We start from the raw sequence: 19,617 nt of genomic DNA on the forward strand, positions 1-19,617 counted from the left end.
AACAACAAAGACACAACTCACAACAACTTCTCTGTTTCAGCGCCGCAATGGTGGAACGAGCTCTCAGCCGATGTCAGGAACACAGAGTCGTTCATCAGTTTCCGAAAGAGACTGAAGACTCACTTGTTCAGAGTTCACTTGGACTCTGCATAGCCTCCTCCCTTACCCCTCATCCCTTCTCCTCCCTAACTCTCCTAAAAACACCCATCTTAAGCACTTATTGTATGACCTGGCGCATAATGTAAGCACTTATTGGGCCCTATTTTGACAGCCTGAAATGCAAGTGAGAAGCGCCAAACGCAAGTAGCTTTGTGGGCGGTTCTATGGCGATGTTGCTATTATACCGGCGGATAAATGACTCTTGCGCCCGATGCAAATCTAAAAAGGGTTGCCCTGAAGTAGCCTAATTACCCGTAGGTGTGGTTTGGGCGTAACGTGCAATAAACCAATGAGAGTGCCATCTCCCATCCCCTTTAAGAGCCATGAGCGCATTTGAACCTGACGAGTTGATATTTTGACAGCGTGTTTGCAGTCTCCGATGAGACAGATGCATGACCACATGGATTTCAAACTTCAAATGGCTCAGTTTATGGCCTAATAATATGGCCTAAATTACACAAGGAAAAGCACTTTCTTCCACAACTTCAGAAATACTGAGTCATCAAATAAATTTCAGCAAAGAAAACTTAACACACATGATATTCGGTAACTGTTGGTCTATTTAATGATAGACGGAATATATTAACAAACATTGTTTCCTACCTGTATTGTATGCATTATCGTTATCGACTTGTGTTCCTAATATGCATGTGTCCCCCCGTTAATATACATTGCCATGGACTGTATTATTCATTACGTGTTTAGTTTGCGTGTGTTTAAACAGATGGACACACACACGCGCGCCCGCATCCATTCATTCTTTTACGCATACACACACGCTTGCCCGCATTCATTCTTTCTTTTTAACACTCACTTGCGGTAAAACAATGTTTTCTCACGATCAAATACTCATCAATCCTAAAGGTTATGGGCTTGTACACGATGTCTGTGTCAAGAAAATATGTGTTTGCTGTACGGCGCTTGCAGATGCATTGATTTAAATACAACTGATTACCGCTTTTTTAGCTGTTCTTTCCCAAATAATTTAACCAACGTTATCATTTACCCTAAAACAAGATTTTGTTTTGGAAGGCTGGGATATAGGCTACTTTGCTCGAGTTAATTATTTAGGGGTCTGAGCAGCGAAGCTGCTAGGTCCCCTATTGTTTCTGTAACGTTTTTTTTTTCCTCAAATTCTGTAAAAGTCATACTGCAGCCTATACCGTAAGTCGAAAATTTTCAATTTTCCACTGCCCATAAACCCAAATATGTGGTACTGCACCCAAAGGTGGGGCTATTGTAAAAAATCATGATTTGGCTTATTTCTCCTCACCAGACTGACCTGGACTTAAAATTATTTCATAATATTAATCTCTAGAATCAGATGCATCTATAAAACCCCTTTGTCTCATGTCCTAAAAAAATGTACTTTTCCACAATTTCATATTAAGTCCAAACATGATAAAAAGATTCACAGGCTACAAAAAAAAATCACCAAAATCACCACACAAAATCTTTACACCAAGCCTCACAGAAATCATCAAACAAAATTTGTTTTATTTAGCTCAATTTGAGAAATATTGGCCAATAAAGTTGGAGCAGTTAGCCCATTTTTCTTCTATGACCATTTTGTTATTGTATAAAAAAAACATAAAACTATTAGGTGGATACCAATACCCCCCACTACCCATAAACCCAAATTGTGGTACTGCACCCAGAGGTGGCGCTATTTTATAAAAAAATATGAACTAGCCTTATTTCTCCTTACTAGATTGACCTGGACTCAAAATTCATTCATCATATTAATCTCTAAAATCAGATGCATCTTTTTCACCCTGGTATTCTGCTCTAAAAATTTTCACTTTTCCCACAATTTCATAGAAAAGCCAAACGTCCACAGTCTGAACCCATTTTGCCTATGTGACCATTTTGTTATTTTATAACTACCATACGGCTATCATATCATGGATACAGTTAACAGTGCAAATTTTCAGATCTGTACTATTTTAAGAAAGCCCTTAATGCTCTTCTGAAATGTGTGCTTGGAGTTCTCTTGAAGTTGTGTGCTTATCAATCGACATTTCCACTATGTGTATGTGGCTTCATTAAATTCGGGAATGTCAGTGGCTCAACGGGATAATGACGTGTACTGGTGATCCTTAGGTTGAGAGTTCAAGCCTGATTAGAGCATTATGAACAAGCTAAACATGACATTCTATCATTCCCCCTCATTTAAGAAACACAACATTGAACAGCACCTGAAATTCATCAAGGCAATCAACATTCCGGCTCATTAGTTTCAAAGAATCGGTCTGCCAAGACACAGTATGGCCTTAAGGGGAACTTCTTCGTTAACCATTTTTCCTTCACAATTAACTCTGTCATATTTATATTTCTTCCTTTAGTGTTCTTGACTACAAATGTATAATTTCCCCGGAATCTCAAAGATTTTTCAGGTATATGCTTTGAAGAAAGCCCTTAATTTACTTGAGAAATGTGTGCTTGGAGTTTCCTGGATGTCATGTGCTTATCAATAGACATTTTGACCATGTGAATGAGGCTGAAGTTCAGGTTTTATAAGTGGGACATCTTTCCTTAAATATGACAATTATATGTTGTATTTATATATCTTCCATTAGTGTGTTCTTGACTTTTAATTTTGCTCGGACCCCGTTAATCACCGCTTGCAGTTAAATTTATTATTATTATTATTATTATTATTATTATTATTATTATTATTATTATTATTATTATTTTTTTTTTAACGCATGGCATAGTGTTCATTCATATTGAAAAGAAATGTTTCCACAATCCACATTATCATCATAATATTTCACTTAGGCAAATCGTTTGCATGTTTGTGCTGTGTATAGCCTACTGGTGTGTAAGCTTATGTTGCAGATCCGACCCGCAATGGTACGTCAAAATAGCAACACCAACTGCGCTATCCGCTAGTGGACTTAGACCAGGTATTTGCCGGTCAGTTGCGCAACTGCTTTATCGGTCTGTAAGATAGCACCAGGTATCATTTGCGCTGGAACACACCTCTGCTTTTCGGCGACAGGCCTCTCAGGGCACAAGTTTGCTGCGGGGGGAAATCTGCTTTGCGCCTGGTGCAAACTAGCAAGGATACATGCGTCGGTGTAGAAAGTCAATTGCGCTGGGTGCAAGATAGGGGCCATTGTATGTTGTACGTTCTAGCACTTAAAAATAGTACTTAGCATTGTGTAGCATCTTATCCTATCTATCTTTGTTGTGTACGGGGAATGGGTTAACCTTGCAATTGTAAGTGCTTGTCACTTGTGTCTATGAATATCTTTAATGAACCGACGGCGATATATTGTTGTTTCTCTTTCTTCTGACAAATGTACTTATTGTCGCTTTGGATAAAAGCATCTGATTAATGCCTTGAATGTAAATGTTATGCATGGACAGTGTGTCTTTAATTTATCTATTTATAGGAGATACTGGACTTTTTATGCATACTTGCTGCATACTCTGCTTTGACTTTTATATATTTAGTATTTAATATTCTATTTATTATGTATGAAAATTAACGTTTTATATTTTAACTTCCTAATCTTTCACCTGATTTGATAATGTTCACGTTTGGTTCTCATGCCAATGAAGCTTTTTCGATTTAGAATTTGGAAACGAGAGAGAGAGAGAGAGAGAGAGAGAGAGAGAGAGAGAGAGAGAGAGAGAGAGAGAGAGGAGACATGCAGATAGCTAGAGTGAGCATCGTGTGAGAAACCACTCCATACAGGATGTCCCCTTACTCAAGATCACAACAACGTTCGGGTCTGTCCCGGAACCTTCCGGTTGGAATCAAACTCCGTGCCCAATCGCCCACTCAACCACTCGACCGCTAGTCCACTAGACCACTAGACCCCTTTCCACTCTACATTTCGTGCGGGGAGTTTTGTAATTGAAGTTTGCAATGTGAATGCCAACAGAGACTGAAATGATAAAAGGAAAAATAAACTGGTGAGATTACCATCCTGACCATCCTGAACAAGGAGAAAATTGTGCTCAATCACGGTCCCTTGTTCTGCTTTGGTATCAAAATGCAACGTGACAGAACTCTCCTCGGATTCTTTCCTGATATTCATTCTTGGCTGGCCCTCTATATTCCATCCACGATAGGTCAGTGTGCGTCCCTAACCAGTGGGTGAGCTCCCCTAGCTTTGCAATAGTGAAGCGAGTGTTCTGCAGTCCCATGCAAGTACCTGCATGTAGATTTGTGCCAATTTGCAATTGAAGGGATGATCTGCGATTAGTTTTGCCTACGCTGATGTAAGGACAGCTTGAACTGGCTTTTTATCAGAACTTACTCTTAAAACAGAATGCATATAGTCTCTGCCTGAATAGCACTCTGCCTCCTTCAAAATATTCATGTTAAGATGTGTTTGATTGCGATGCATTTCCAGACCAACACGTCTTGTGCACGTTTCTTTTTATATATCAATCACTCAATGTTCGAGGATTGGTTATAATTGGCCGGAGGCGGAGAGCTCAGTTTTTAGATGGAGTCTATGTGCGCCTTGTTTGAAGAGTAATATCACATTTTTACAATCTGCCCCCTACTGTGCATTTCAAGATGTTTCTTGGGAAGCATAATAGCCACCCTATCAGCCCCTTTAATCAGAATGATCTGTTGGGTTTGCCGTATCTTCCATGGATTTGGCCCCCTGTATCTCCTTTCTCCAAATGCCAGCTCACCAAAACGTTGCTGTGCACGACATAAGAGTAGTAATCAGTGAGTTTATGATTTGGATTGTGATATTAAAGATTTGAATAGGGAGTCACTGTTTGATAGGAGACATTGCTATTCAATATTTTTTACACTTTTTATTCTTTTAACTAAATTGTTCACTTTTTTATAAATGTTTAACCAAGTTATTTTTATCATACAGCTTGCAGTTGACTTAACCCCCCCCCCCCCCCCCCCCCCCCCCCTCCTCCCAACCCTGCCCTGTCGATCGGATCATATATTGGCAATCTAGGATTACCACGATTGGGCAATATGGAAATAGAGCCGATCGCCCAACCCTACTGCATTGCTCCACTTTCCAACTTCGAAGAAGCAGAGCCCCATTCCCATCCAATTATCAACACCTCCACTCTATATCCAGCACCATTCAATGGTTCTGACACACACACACACACACACACACACACACACACACGCACACACACACACACACACACACACACACACACACACACACACACACACACACACTCTCAAATTGTTATTATCCATTCTGTGGACATAGCAGAAAAGAAAACAGGCAGAGGAAACGTGAGAATACTAAACATGCACGGGAAGAGACTCGATGGTAAAGGGAGATGCTCGCCCGCGTTGACAGTGAAACATAAGAGGCGTGGAGTACCGGTGTGGATATTGGAGGTGCTTCATGGGGTTGGTTGTGTGGGTGGGGGGAGGGGTGCTGATCTTAATGGAAGTGTGGCATTTGAACATCTGAGTGCCCACCTGCACATGCCCTGACATATTCACAACACAGAGGATTTACTATGCACTATATGGAGAGGAAAGGAAGGGAAGGGGGGAGAGGGAGGTGGAGGGGGGAGTACAGGAGAGTACAGGAGAGGATGGTAGAGGAGGGGGGTGAGGGAGGTGGGGGAGAGTACAGGAGAGGAGAGGAGAGAGGGGAGGAGAGTACAGGAGAGGAGAGGAGAGAGGGGAGGAGAGTACAGGAGAGGAGAGGAGAGAGGGGAGGAGAGTACAGGAGAGGAGAGGAGAAGAGGGGGGAGAAGAAAGTGGAGGAAAGTACAGGAGAGGAGAGGAGGGGAGAGGTAGTGGGAGGTGGATGTGAGTACAGGGGAGGAGAGAAGAGGAGGGGGGAGCAAAGGACATGAGAGGAGCGGAAGGGGAAGAGGAGGGGAGTAGGAGGAAGAGAGAAGAAGAGAGAAAAGGCAGCGAGAGGGGAGCTTAAGGAAAGGAGAGGAGATTAGAGGAGAGGGAAGAGAAGAGGGGAGAAGAAAAGAAAGGAAAGTGAGAGAACAGGCAAGGAGTTGAAAGAGAATATGAAAAGGAGTGGAGGGGAGAAGACTGGGAAGAGGGGGAAGAAGAGAAAGGAGAGGAGGAGAGTGAGAGAATAAGCAACGAGAGGAGAGTAAGGGGAGCCTATGAACACATTTCTTAGAGTAGATCATTGCTAAAGACCAGAGGTAAAGGTGAAAGCATACAGTACAAAAGTAGTACTAAACTTCCAACTAAGCACCCTTCAAGAGTGTAAAACTACTTCAAGCTGTACTTTTACACTCTTTGTGGATTTTACTTTGGTCTTTTTCGTTTTTTTGGACAAGGCCATGCAAGTGTGAGAGGCAAGCTAATCAATTCTTGTTTATATGTATGAGGCATTCAACTTTGAGGGAGTAGGCTTTTAACAAGATGGTGTAGGTGAGCCTGCTCCCAGATAACTGCCGGAGGCGGTGAACGTTTGCTCTGAAACCCCTTTGGATGACATCTCTACCATTTGGCATTCCTGCCACAAGGAAGGTTTACAGCGATTCTCAAAATAGGCCTACTTACCCATATATCATAATACCATACTGATTTAACGTATCCTTGCTGAAAATATTGTAATTTAGGCAATACATTTTGTAAAGGAAACAAAAACTGCCAAGTGGTATACTGCTAATATCAACATCGGAATGGGCACGTCGGTGTTTAGGATGTTGGGGTCTTTATATGCATGCAAGAACGTTTACAGTGTGGGGGGTTTGATGTGTGCTGGGGTCACCACGCTGTATCTTAGGCTGCAAGTATCAGGATGGCGCCTCTGTGGGCGCGTTAAAACCAGCGGAGCGCATTGGTTGATCAGGACAGCTTAACGAGCGCCTTTAGAGGACCACGCAACCGGGATGGAGAGAGCTGCAGGGCTCTGCGCCATCCGCAATGCCCGGCGGGCTTCAGTATATCATACAGGGCTTTAAAAATTGAACAGCAGCTCGACCTGCCTGGAAATAACTGCCCGCATGTCACGCTATTCGACATTCCTCCAAATGGAGAAATATACAAAATATAAAAGGCTGTGTGTGTTTCACTTTCCCGTACTGTCCGAGTACACTGGGACATAATAAAACAAACCATGACATTGAAAATTATAATCAAAGGAATATTAAAAAAGGAGAACAGACTGATTTCGTTTTTTGTTTTTTTTTATACATATAGGCCTATACTTTGTCTTTGGGGCATGTTGTGGAACTAGAGTCAAACTGTTGACACGACCGGGGTCTTGCTTGCCTTTTCTTATTATTTTGGCTTACACTGGGGAATCTATTTGAAATCCTCCGCGTCTGTAGAAATGTCATACTTGGGGGCATAAATAAAAACATCTCGGCGCTGTTATCTTACGCTTGGTTGATCACGCGCGCGCACGCACGTACACGCACAAACACATACACACGCACGCACACGCACTCACAGCCGCGCGCAAACGCAAACGCCTATATGGGACAGGTGAGAACTGACAATGTCAATGTTGTTGTTTTCCGGTTGATCATCATATCATCATACGACTATGATCCCCGGAAACTCAGACCAACCAAAATAGTCCTACTGTAAACTGAAACCAATCAATCATGCCATGACAGCTGTTTTCCATATCTGATCTGCAGCACGCACGCACATTCATTCATTATTCCCCCTTCGCGCATAATGATTCTACTGCGAGCGCGTGATAGACACTTTGAATAAAAAGCGTTCATTCAAGTGTTTCATTCACACTTAATATCCTCCAGTCCACGTGCACGTGACGGAGCGCTAATGATTGTGAATGGGACGCTTCACTGATTCAAAAGAAGCGTGGCGCCAAAATATGGAAACATCACAGCTTCTACCTGCAGTGGTGGATTTGATCTGGGGTCCTGGTAACCCTCCAGATCACCTATCTCATAATGTTCTTCATAATGTAAATACAGTGCATTTAAAAACATATCGGACCATGATTAAACTTGTCCCATTTTTGTGAAACATTGTTGGTCGTTACGCAAACACACACACACACACACACACACACACACACACACACACACACACGCACGCACGCACGCACGCACGCACGCACACACACACACACACACACACACACACACACACACACACACACACACACACACACACAGATAACGACACAAATTGATAACATCCAAAATAAAACTGTTCATAAATTGTTATGGTTCGCAACATACCTATCCTGTGGGGTACCTACCAGCATTCCTGAGCTTCCGGTTCCTAAACACACTGATGATGACCAGCGAGTTGCCCAGGACGTCGACGACGGTGGTAAAGATCAACACGCTGGCCAGAAGCGTGATAGCCCAGGCCGGGCGCGCTGCCCCCGCCGGCCCCAGCAGCCTCCCCCCGCCGCTTTCCTGTCCCAGGTCCGTGCGATTCCTGAGGAATGAAACATTGTCTGGCATTTCGAACGAAAAAAGAACGTGGGAGTTGTTTGCGTTGATGACCGCCGGACCCCTCATTCAAACTCCAACGTGGTGAATCGGACAGGAGGCGAGCGTGCCCGATGGTGGCCAGACGGAATCGGGAACGTGTCAGCTTTTAACGTGACATTTACATAGATATCTCCTTCAGTGTAGTTGTCCGCGGCCGGGGTCTGGCTGTGCGTTTCCTCTGGCGCCCAGTCGTTGAACCCAAATCTTGGGGGGTTGCGCGCATCATCAGATGGCTGTGAGCCGCGGCGGCTCTCCGCCAGTCGGTCCTGACAGCAACGCGGAGCGGGGAGATGCTGGCCCTGGACTTATGGTCCGTGTCGAGGCGGAGGGTGGAGACGGTGTGAGCCGCGCGCGGGGTCCATTCGATCTTCTGTCTGTCATTTGCATAGACACGCGCCAGCGGATTTATCCACATGCATACGCGCACTGAGCGCTCAGTGTCCTCGTTCCTCTCAGAATCTCCCTGGTCCTATTTCCCTCTGTGTTGTCCTCCAGCGTGGCGGCCTGTGAACGAAACCCGAGCGCGTCTCCCCTCCTCCGGCAAAGTCTGGCGCCGCTTGAATTATTTGTAATGATGATAGGGCAGCGAAAGAGCTCTTTCAGAACTGTGATTCAAGCCATTCCATTTACTGCCAAGGACTCACGCGGCGTGCGTTTTTTTCGCCACTGATTTAAAGAGAAAGAGGCGCGTGGTTGGAGAGCCACCGAGTGTTATTATGGGCAGGGAGGAGAGACGTGCGGCTGGTGTGGTGGCCGTCTGTCTAGCTGTCTCAATTTGAGCCGAGAACAAGTCCTTCCAATGGCTCGTTTCACTTGAAAACAGTAAAGCTACGGTGCGTACCCGGCGCGTCACGGCTATTAACCATGTATTCAAGTCACGAATTCGGGAACGTTATCGTGCGTATTCGCTCCCAGCTACACCGTTATGCATATTGCTAGAACTGATGAGAGAGGGAAAAAAAGAAAAGCCATTGGTCATCATGCTCCGTAGAGGACAAGTCAAGTGGTATCTTGTCGTGGGACCACTGTTTACTCTCATCTATACAGATGCCTTTTTAACTTTGTATGAAGGTTAACGGCGCAACACACTTATTAATGTCTGCCTAAGCCTTTCTATCTGCCTCTGGTTAGAATTTACAGTTCTATGATACATTTCATGTGATAGATGTGGTGTAGCCCCAGCTAGCCCAAGGGAGCAGCCCTATCAGCTCAACCATTAAAAGGGGACATGGTCTTTAAGGGGTTTTACCAGCATATGAACCAGAGGGAAGAGGGGGGGTCATTCCTTAAAGGTGTCTGCGGGAGTATTCTAGATGCCCACAATGAATAATGAATTATAAGCTATAGGCCTAATGGTGCGCCAATATGGATAGGGTTTCTTTTATTTTCATTGCCAAATTATATAATGAGAATGTGTCCTTCTACGGCACACAAACGGGTATACGGCATACATTCAGGGCACACACCCACATACCCACACACACACACACACACACACACACACACACACACACACACACACACACACACACACACACACACACACACACACACACACACACACACACACACACACATACACATACAAGATGACCTATAAGGTTGTATGCTGCACATTAAGTTTCCTGTTTGTAAATGTGCAGACGTGTCCTCCTCACTGGGCTGTTAATGCCTGAGCATGATTTCCTGTAAGCTAAGCTTATGTATCATGTTTTCTCTCTCCTCCCCTCTCGCTCTCGCTCTCTCTTACTCTCTCTCTCTCTCTGTCTCTCTTGCTCTCTCTCTCTCTCTCTCTCTCTCTCTCTCTCTCTCTCTCTCTCTCTCTCTCTCTCTCTCTCTCTCTCTCTCTCTCTCTCTTGCTCTCTGGCAACAGGGCAGGGTTTGATCATCCCAGTACAGGTCGTGTTCGCCTCTCTTATGCAACTCTGAGTCTCTCTCTGAAAGACAGAGAGAGAGAGAGGGAGAGAGATAGAGAGAGAGAGAGAGAGAGAGAGAGAGAGAGAGAACGAGAGAGAGAGAGAGAGAGAGAGAGAGAGCAAGAGAGAGAGAGAGAGAGAGAGTAAGAGATAGGGAGGGAGATGGAGAGGGAGCCATAGAGCGGGAGGGAGAGAAATGGAGGTAGAAAGAGATATGGGGGAGAGATAGAGAGAGAGAGATTGAGAGAGTGAGATATAGGTGGAGAGAGGGATGGAGAGAGATTGAGAGGGAGAGAGGGAGAGAGAGACAGAGAGGGAGAGAAAATGAGGGAGGGAGAGAGAAAATGAGGCAGAGCGATAGAAGGGGGAGAGACAGAGAGAGAGATAGAGGGGGAAGCGAGGAAGAGACAGACAGTGAGAGAGATAGAGGGGAGAGAGAGGGAGAGACAGAGAGAGAGAGTAAAGGAGAGTGCGTGAGCATTGGCCTGCTGTCTCCTTTGATGTCGGCTCTTCTGAGGACACACTGCCTAGTGAGTGTGCGTGTGCATGAGTGCGTGTGTCACAGCCTGATTTTGATGAGCAGCCATTGTCCCTAAACATTTTGTATGTTATCCAACAACCGAAGCATGCATGAGTGCCTTTCTGTCATTTTAACTTCTTTATATAACCACATACATCCGTTTACCTTTGTCTCTGGATGTAAATTATCGCATCCTTAATACTAATTTGCTAATTCATTACATTTTGTTGACCTTCATTTTGTAAAAAACAACCACATCAATATTGTTTTTATTTCTTTATTTTATTTTTACAAAATGCTGCAGAAGAAAGTCACTATAGCAGTCAGTTTCCAAAAGACAATATTGCCTCAATTCAGTGAAATCACAAACATTGACGGAGGCATTTGTTGGCCCAAGGACATTAAATGTTATTCTCAGTACAACATCCAGTTTCAACCAAGATAGCTGTATGTGTGCCTGCCTACACACCTACTGTAGTCTTTCTGTGTGTGTGTGTGAGTGTGTGTGCTTGCATGCGTCTGTGTGTGTGTGCCTGTATGAGTGTGTATGTTTCTGTGTTGATGTGTCTGTGTGTATGTGCATGTGTGTGCATGTGTGTGTGTTTGTGTGGGCATGCGTGCCCGCGCTTGTGTGTGTGAATGTGTGCATGTGTGTGTGGAGGTTGTATGTCCTTTCTAGTTTGGGATGTGGAGTTCCAGTGTTCAGTCATGTGAGAAATGGATGATGGCGTACACTATTGGCATGGCATCAACAGGAATATCGTGCACCATGCCACTCTCTTTGCGTGTACGCGTGTGTGTGCATGCACGCGTGCGTGTTTACATGTAAGTGTGTGTATAGTTTGTATGTCCTTTCTAGTTGGGGACTGTGGAGTTCCAGTTCTCAGTCATGGGAGAAATGGTCGATAGCGCATACCATTGGCATGCCATCAACAGGAATATCTAGCACCATGCCACCACTCTCTGGGTTTGTGTCTGCGTGTGTGTGTGTGTTGGTGTCTTTGCACTTTCAGGCTTTGTGTGTCTAGTCATGCAATAAATAGTGTTGGCATTTAGCATATACTGTATACTAAATGCATGCGTGTGTGCGTGTGTGTGTGTGTGTGTGTGTGTATGTGTGTGTGTGTGTGTGTGTGTGTGTGTGTGTGTGTGTGTGTGTGTGTGTGTGTGTGTGTGTGTGTGTGTGTGTGTGCAAGTGTGCGTTCAAGTGTTAATGTGTGTGTGTGTGTGATTGTGGTCCACTGTCTCTCATTATTATGATGGCATTTCCTTTTTGGCATACTCAAAATATTTGCGTCACTATTCCGTTGTGCCACTTGTTTAAATGTCACACAGGGTGGCACAGTCTGGCTTCCCGGCATCTTCTCTGTGTCAGATTTGCACAATAAAGCCACAAGACACGAGACTAAAGTGCAGTGAGATCAAATTAGGGTCAGAGACTCAATTGAAAAATAAAATCCAAATACTATATCTGATCCATCTTTTTTGTTGTTACTGCCATTGTGGTAGCAACCGACATACTGTGGATTTGAGCAATGGATGTGCGTGTGGCCTTTTTGTATTTTATGGTTTATAGTGGAGCTACAGTAGCTATTATTCACAGACAAGATATAGTTCATCACACTGAAAGGAAGAGGAAAATCCGGGCCATTTTAGTAAGCAACTGATGAAAGGACAACAACGCATCACAGTCATAATAACTAGACACACACTAAATATGAAGCTGACCCTTATCATAGGAGGCATACTGTATGTACTCCCCCAAATCCAATACGGTGTGTGTCTGGACGATGGTTTGAGCAGCCTCACTTGGCCCCAGTCAGACTAAATGGACTTGTGGGGTGGGTTTGAGCAATCAGTGAGTACAGGTTGAGCGCCCTATCACCACACACACTCAGGAAGATCTCCTTCATGGCAACACGGTCACAGCAGGTTATGTATCATTGTCACACCACCGCCCTGCATCCCTCTCCTCTGGAGGAGCCCAGCCATCTAGATGGCATGTAGCCTTGTCTTGTTCACAGTGTGCTTCCCATATCGGTGAAATCTCAGAGCTTAGACCAGAACAGACACAAAAATAACTCTCCCAACATTTCAATCAAGTGTATTATGTCATGTTTTTATCTTGACTCCAGAACACCCAAGGGGATTTGACCTCTGTATCCTTAAGACATCTGTAGCTCTTAAAATCAATATGAGTCAAGAACACATTCTAGCTTAATGTTAGAGCAACAGATGATGTTAAAATAATAGCAAGCCTTCTACATTCTGCTTGTTACGCCAAGCTCAATGAGCACTCAATCACAAAGAAGTAATAAAATGTGTCCAAGGGATCTCTCTGGGATCCTAATAAAAGCAATCCGCAATCCAGCACACTGGTTCACAGAGACGCACACCTAAAACCCCCCCTCCCCCCAACACACACACATAATCAACCCCCCACATACATGTACACACACACACACACACAAACACACACACACACACACACACACACACACACACACACACACACACACACACACACACACACGCACACACACACACACACACACGCACACACACGCACACACACACACACACACGCACACACGCACACACATGCACACACACACACACACACACACACACACACACACACACACACACACAATCAATACACATTCTCTACTAAACATGTGGCTTGTAAACTCTGATTTGATTACCACTGTGCTTCCCATTGCCCTCTCCTCATCTCCATTCGAGGCCACATGGATGATACCGCTGATGGTTAATGAACCATTTGTCGCTTTGTATTCTGTTGTTCACAGGCTCCCAGGGTCCTCACACTTCAGCGGTGAGGTGTGACTGTGCATCCTTTGAGAAAGCACTTCAGCAGTGGTGGTATCCAGTGGCAAGTCCACTGGGACTGACTCGTAACACGTCTGGTTTTTGTTCTCCCCAGTGTGGCATCCTGTGGTAGAATATTGATTTGACGTATAAATTACAATGATAAGATGTGTCGGGATCCTAAGAGAGACGTGTCCCTTATGCCCATTCCCTTTTGTTTTTATCGACAAGCTTGTCGTTCAACAATGTCATTCTCCCATTTCTTCAAATCTCTTTTCTCCCCCCATGTCCAGGCTCGGCTTGTGGCCTGCAGCCCTGGAGCGTGTGCAATGTCTGGTACCTTGAAGGTGTAGGGGGCCTGGAGTTCAGTGTCATTTGTAGAAATGATTGTGTCACACAGTTGCTACTATTGGCCCGCTGTCATGCTGTATGCCAGTTGTGTGTTTATGTGTGTGTTTGTGTGTGTGTGTGTGTGTGTGTAGGCGCGTGTGTGTGTGTGTGTGTGTGTGTAGGCGTGTGTGTGTGTGTGTGTGTGTGTGTGTGTGTGTATGTGTGTGTGTGTGTGTGTGTGTGTGTGTGTGTGTGTGTGTGTGTGTGTGTGTGTGTGTGTGTGTGTGTGTGTGTCATGAAAACTCTCTCCATATTGTCAGTCTGACAGACGCACGATCTTGCTCCATGGAATCCTGTTGTATGCATCACATTCACATCTGCATGTTAACAAACATAAAACTGGATTAATCCAATATAGAGCACCATGTCGAATATTCAGTGCTCTGCTCTGCTGAGATTAGTATTATCAGTTTTTATTACTATGTTTTATTATTATTATTGTTATTATTATTATTATTATTATTATTATTATTATTATTATTATATTATTATTATTATTATTACGTGTGTTATGTGAGTTGCAGGAAATGGAAGTTACTCCCTTCCTCGTTGTATTCGTTGATTTTTCTCTGCCTCAATTGTAAATTGACTAGGACAACAGCGTCTACTTTATGGGCACATTGAAAACGGGATCCGTAATTTGTGGGAAGTGAAGGGATGAGCACTCAATAAACGAGCTACTATGAAATGTCCATGTAATCACTAAGTAATCAGGCAATCACCGTTGCTAGTTCAAGACAGGTTATTACCAGGGTATTGTGAACTGTTTCCATTTTTGATCCCAATAGGTGGCTCATTGCAATGCTAGCAACATAATTAGTGAGCTTTTATTGTATTGGAAGGAGCACTTTATCAAAACTCAAATAAGAAAAACTCAAATAAGAACAATAAAAAAAGTTTGCTTCAGAAGAATACATAAATACTTAAATATTGTGTGTTGCTTGAGAACATTAATATATGTCACACTGCTCATTAGATTAACCTCTGTTAGTTGTTAAGGTTCATGTTGTAATGAAAACATGACATTCTATACAGATGATCTTATACTGGGTCTTAAACAGCAAGACAAATACATCTGATGCCACAAAGCAGTTTTGCAGGAGACTAGAAATCATACTTGAAATCTGTCGAAACAAGGTTTATATCTGCTCTATTACTGATCGCTTTTTTAATTTGTAGATGATAAAAGCTCAGAAGCAGAGCTTTCTCTTTGATCAAAGTTTTTTTTATCCTAATCCCTTGCTCTTCTCATTTCATAGTACCACGCTGTGAACTGAGAAAAGTACCTCAGCAAGAAGGCATCTTGCAGCATTCTGTGTTCACTGTTTTCTGCAATGTACACCTTGGGTTATATTCTCAGCCACTCAATTATGGTCACTTAACAGTCAATGGGAAGGCTTTTTGGTTTGAAACCTGTGGTGTTGTGTTCATCAAAGCATTTTCTACTCTCATGGGAAACATGGGGAAGAAGAGGGCCTATTATAGCAATAAGCAGTGAAACGAGATCACAGCATGCTAGTGATCATCTTATACCCATGGTCTAAAGGATGGAGTGGCACAAGGAATGTGCTATGGTTAACAATAACCGCAAGTGAAAAAATTGCATAGGCTATGACATTCAAACACTTCTCATTTTGATCGCATGCTCTTCTTGTTACAACCTGTCATCATCAATCCAATCAACGATCAGAGATTAACCCCTTTGATTTGATAGAATAACATTGGGACAGACCATCCGGCTCCTGATTGGTTGACATTGCACTAATCTTCCATCAGAAACTGTAATACAGTTTGTTTGACCAGTTGACTGTCCCTGATGTTCTGTTCTTGGACCATGAATGACGATGCAAAACGTGCCAAGGACATCTGTCATTCAATGGCATAGTCATAAAACAACTGCGTAGAGGTAGATTAACAAGGGCAAAGGACAAGGTTGATTTAGTTCAGATTTAAAAGACGAGTCATAATCATGCAGCACTTGGCTCCTCCAATCTCGATTGTAGGCTTTGATTGTTCTTGGCCTCACTCGTAGGAATCTTTGGATCAAAGTGTCTCCTAAATATCTAAATATTATTATTTTTGCACAAGTATCACTGTTGAAACGATATGGTATGCACGACTATGACAGAAGTGATAAAGTTGTTTGAGAAATAAACCCATGGAGAAGCAATTATTAATGCACAAATGCCACAACCTCAAAACGTGACTCTCAGTTTAGACTCACAACCAAAACGACTCACAGTTTTTCAATTAAGCACCCCATCCTTTGATCCAGCCCTAATTTGAGACATGCCTCTGGCATTGTTTTCTACACCCTTTTGATCGAGCAATTTGCCTTTGCTTTGCCATTTCATTTCTTTTCCGGCCTCTTCCGAGTGTCAGCAAAACGTTGTCCTGGTGTGTTCATTACCCCCCCCCCCCCGTTTCCTACGGAGGAATCCCTTAGCGGTTTCCTATCGCCTCTTCCGGATCGGTCCCTGGTGACCAATCACCGCCTGTGTTCTGTGTCAACCGCTATTTACAATTTGTGGCAAACAAATGGTAATTGAGATGATACCTTTATATCCCTGTCGACTACCCGACTACCACCCCCACCACCACCAAAGATGTGAAAGGCACGCAAACTGGTCTAAACAGGACAATACTTTGAAACAACCATGTGGTGTATGTGAAGGAGCAATCATGATGTGTAACGAGGTGCACTTGATAATAAGCAGCAAGACCTGCTAAAAAAATAGTTGGAGGGATTTAATCATTGTTTAAAGAAAGCACCTTCAATTGGATGGGTTTTGTTTGCCAATTAATAGTGTTTAAGCAGTTTCGCTGTGGGTAAACTGCTGAATATTAGGTCATGTATTCTTCATATTTTCCCAAGTAGACAGGCAGCTATTACAAACTGTTATTTCTTCAGTTCTGGAATTTGAAAGCGCATGACTAGAATGTGAATGGGCTTTGCCTAATGGCATGATGAGCCCACTAGAATGCCGCTGTGCACACTTTCTCACAGGTTCTGGACTGCAGAGCAGCAGGATAAATAGTGAAGGTAATTACTCTTTTCAGGCATTATTTTCGCAGGGATTAGGGAAGAATGAAGTAGAAAATAATTTGTCAAAATGGTAAACAGAGGCTTCTGGAAAATATAAATGGGTATATTATCTATCCGTCTGTCTGTGCATCTTTCTATCTCTCTCCCTCTCTCTGTCTCTGTTTATCCAGAACCATTTAGAGAGAGAATTGCAACATCTTCGTCCGCTCCAATGGGCTATGGTAAAAACTTTAATCAGTCAGATTATATATTTTCAAAATACAAAAAATCGATAGAATGTTATTTTAATCAAATATGCAGGTACATTCAAACATATAAATGGATTATCCCCACTCAATTAGTCAATTTAAGGAGCTTTAACAGGTAAAAAAACAAAAACGAATAGCCTAGTACTTGTAAGCTCTGTTCTGCTAATGGCTTATCATCCAACGCTGTGGAATTAGAATGAAAGGCTTCTATAATAGTTGAATATAACATTGTGTGATTGTATAGTGGTGGATGGAGGTAGTGAATTGAGGATAATCACTCGTATAATACAACATTAGTAATATGGCTGATTACATGATACATCACTATTGATGTGGATTTGAATTGCATATTTTAGACTTCTAAACCTTTCTATCATTAAGGTAATCTTGTCATTGTGTATTCGTATCCTACTGCACCGGGTGCTGCATGCTGGAGCATTGACACCGCAGTTGAGTAGTGCTGGAGTTATGATTTTCAGACCCCAAACAGCTGAATGTATTTTCAAGGCTGTTGGCTTCCCACACACAATTTGTTTTGCCTATCTTTTGTCAAGCATTTCCCTGTTCTTTTTAATAAATCAGACAAAATTCCCGATGGTATTGTCTTTGTTTGTAAAAAAATAAATAGTAAATGGAATGTTTGAGCATGATAACCTCACATATTTTTTGTCATTGTTGTCATTGTGGTTTTTGACATTTTTTGTCTTTGATTATTTAGATTGCTCCTGCCAATTTGAGCCAGCCCTTTGTTTCTCCTCCCTGCATTAGTGGGGAGGAGTACATCCGGTTTCTCACAGTGATTGGAGCATCAGAAATCCCAGAAAACCGTGAGGGGGACTGTATGCAGGATAACATTGAGGAAAGGGCACGACAAGCTGCTTGACATGTTCTTTATTTTTCTGATTTGATTAATATTATAAATTGCGGCAAAAAGATGACAGTAGGAAGACAAGCTATACATATATATTTATATATATATATATATATACACACACACACATACACATGAATATGTGAAAATATATGAATGTTTCCTGTGATTTAATGATGTAGCAGATTTCTGCAAATGTCAAATAGATATTTCTGTCTTTTGCAAGCAAAAAGTGGAACATAAATTTATTTTGAATTTGAATAGATAATATGTTTAAATAAATAAGTGTAGGCTGCCGAAGAATTTTAACAAGAAAGATGCATTTAATTCCATTTATTTGCATTGGATTTCCTAAAACAACACACTCAACACCATCATGCTGCTGCTCTCAAGTTGAATCATTAACCATAGTTTCCTGCAAATTTCTCTTCTGTCCTTTCTGAAAGTCATGAAGATAACATTAGTTATCAGGATTATGTATGCCTTTAGGTACCATGGGATTACTGATACCACCATGAATAAAAGAAATGGTCGGAAACTAATCTAATTGGAATTTTGAAGCATTCCTTCTCTTCCCTCTAAATATATGAATACACATCAATATGTGATTGCTCTTGACTATCATGAAAGTTTAGGAGAATAATTAAAGATAAAATAATTCAAAGCAATAGAGAGCATCATGCTCTATAACCAGGGCAATGTCAATTATGTAGATGAGGCAGGTGGCTAAATCTGAAATATTAGAAGACTGAGATATTGTAAATCAATGCATTTATTGACTCGTAATTACCAGTTCTGTCTCTATATTAACACTTTCTAATCAGACTCCAATGGCCCGCCAACCACTTCTGGGAACTCTTTGAAGTCTTGATGAACCGCGTGACTATCAGGTAATTTGAACATCCATTGTTGTAACTCGCTCTCTAAATAGCTCTATGTATATCTATCTATCTCTCTATAACTGTCTGTATGTCAGTCAGTCTCTATCTATGAGAATGCTGTGCAATGACATGTGCGTGGGGTTGGTTTGGGGGCAGTGGATTCCTCCAGGGGCCTGACTGCTTGGAGGGAAAAAACTGTTCGTCATCCTCTGGGTTCTGGCCCCAAGGCTTCGGGACCATTTCCCCAACGGCAGGAGCTGGAACTGTTTCTGTTTGGGGTGGCTAGGGTCAATGATGATTATGAGGGCTTTATCTGTCTTTTATCTATCTATCTAT

At 42.7% G+C, this 19,617-nt stretch overlaps 1 protein-coding gene across 1 annotated transcript in view; it reads right to left on the reverse strand.

Annotated features, from left to right (window-relative positions):
• mtnr1ba (melatonin receptor type 1Ba) overlaps positions 1-8,607 on the reverse strand; it is a gene marked incomplete at both ends in the record, with an annotated part of 40,579 nt that extends 31,972 nt beyond the window's left edge. The window contains one exon of the mRNA XM_079731751.1: positions 8,340-8,607. Within this exon, the coding sequence (XP_079587877.1) occupies positions 8,340-8,607 (268 nt within the window). The remainder of the gene's footprint in view (positions 1-8,339) is intronic.
• Between the last annotated feature and the right edge of the window lie 11,010 nt (positions 8,608-19,617).

Source organism: Pollachius pollachius (genome assembly GCF_949987615.1).
Source record: "Pollachius pollachius genome assembly, chromosome: 3".
Classification (NCBI taxonomy): Eukaryota; Metazoa; Chordata; class Actinopteri; order Gadiformes; family Gadidae; genus Pollachius; species Pollachius pollachius.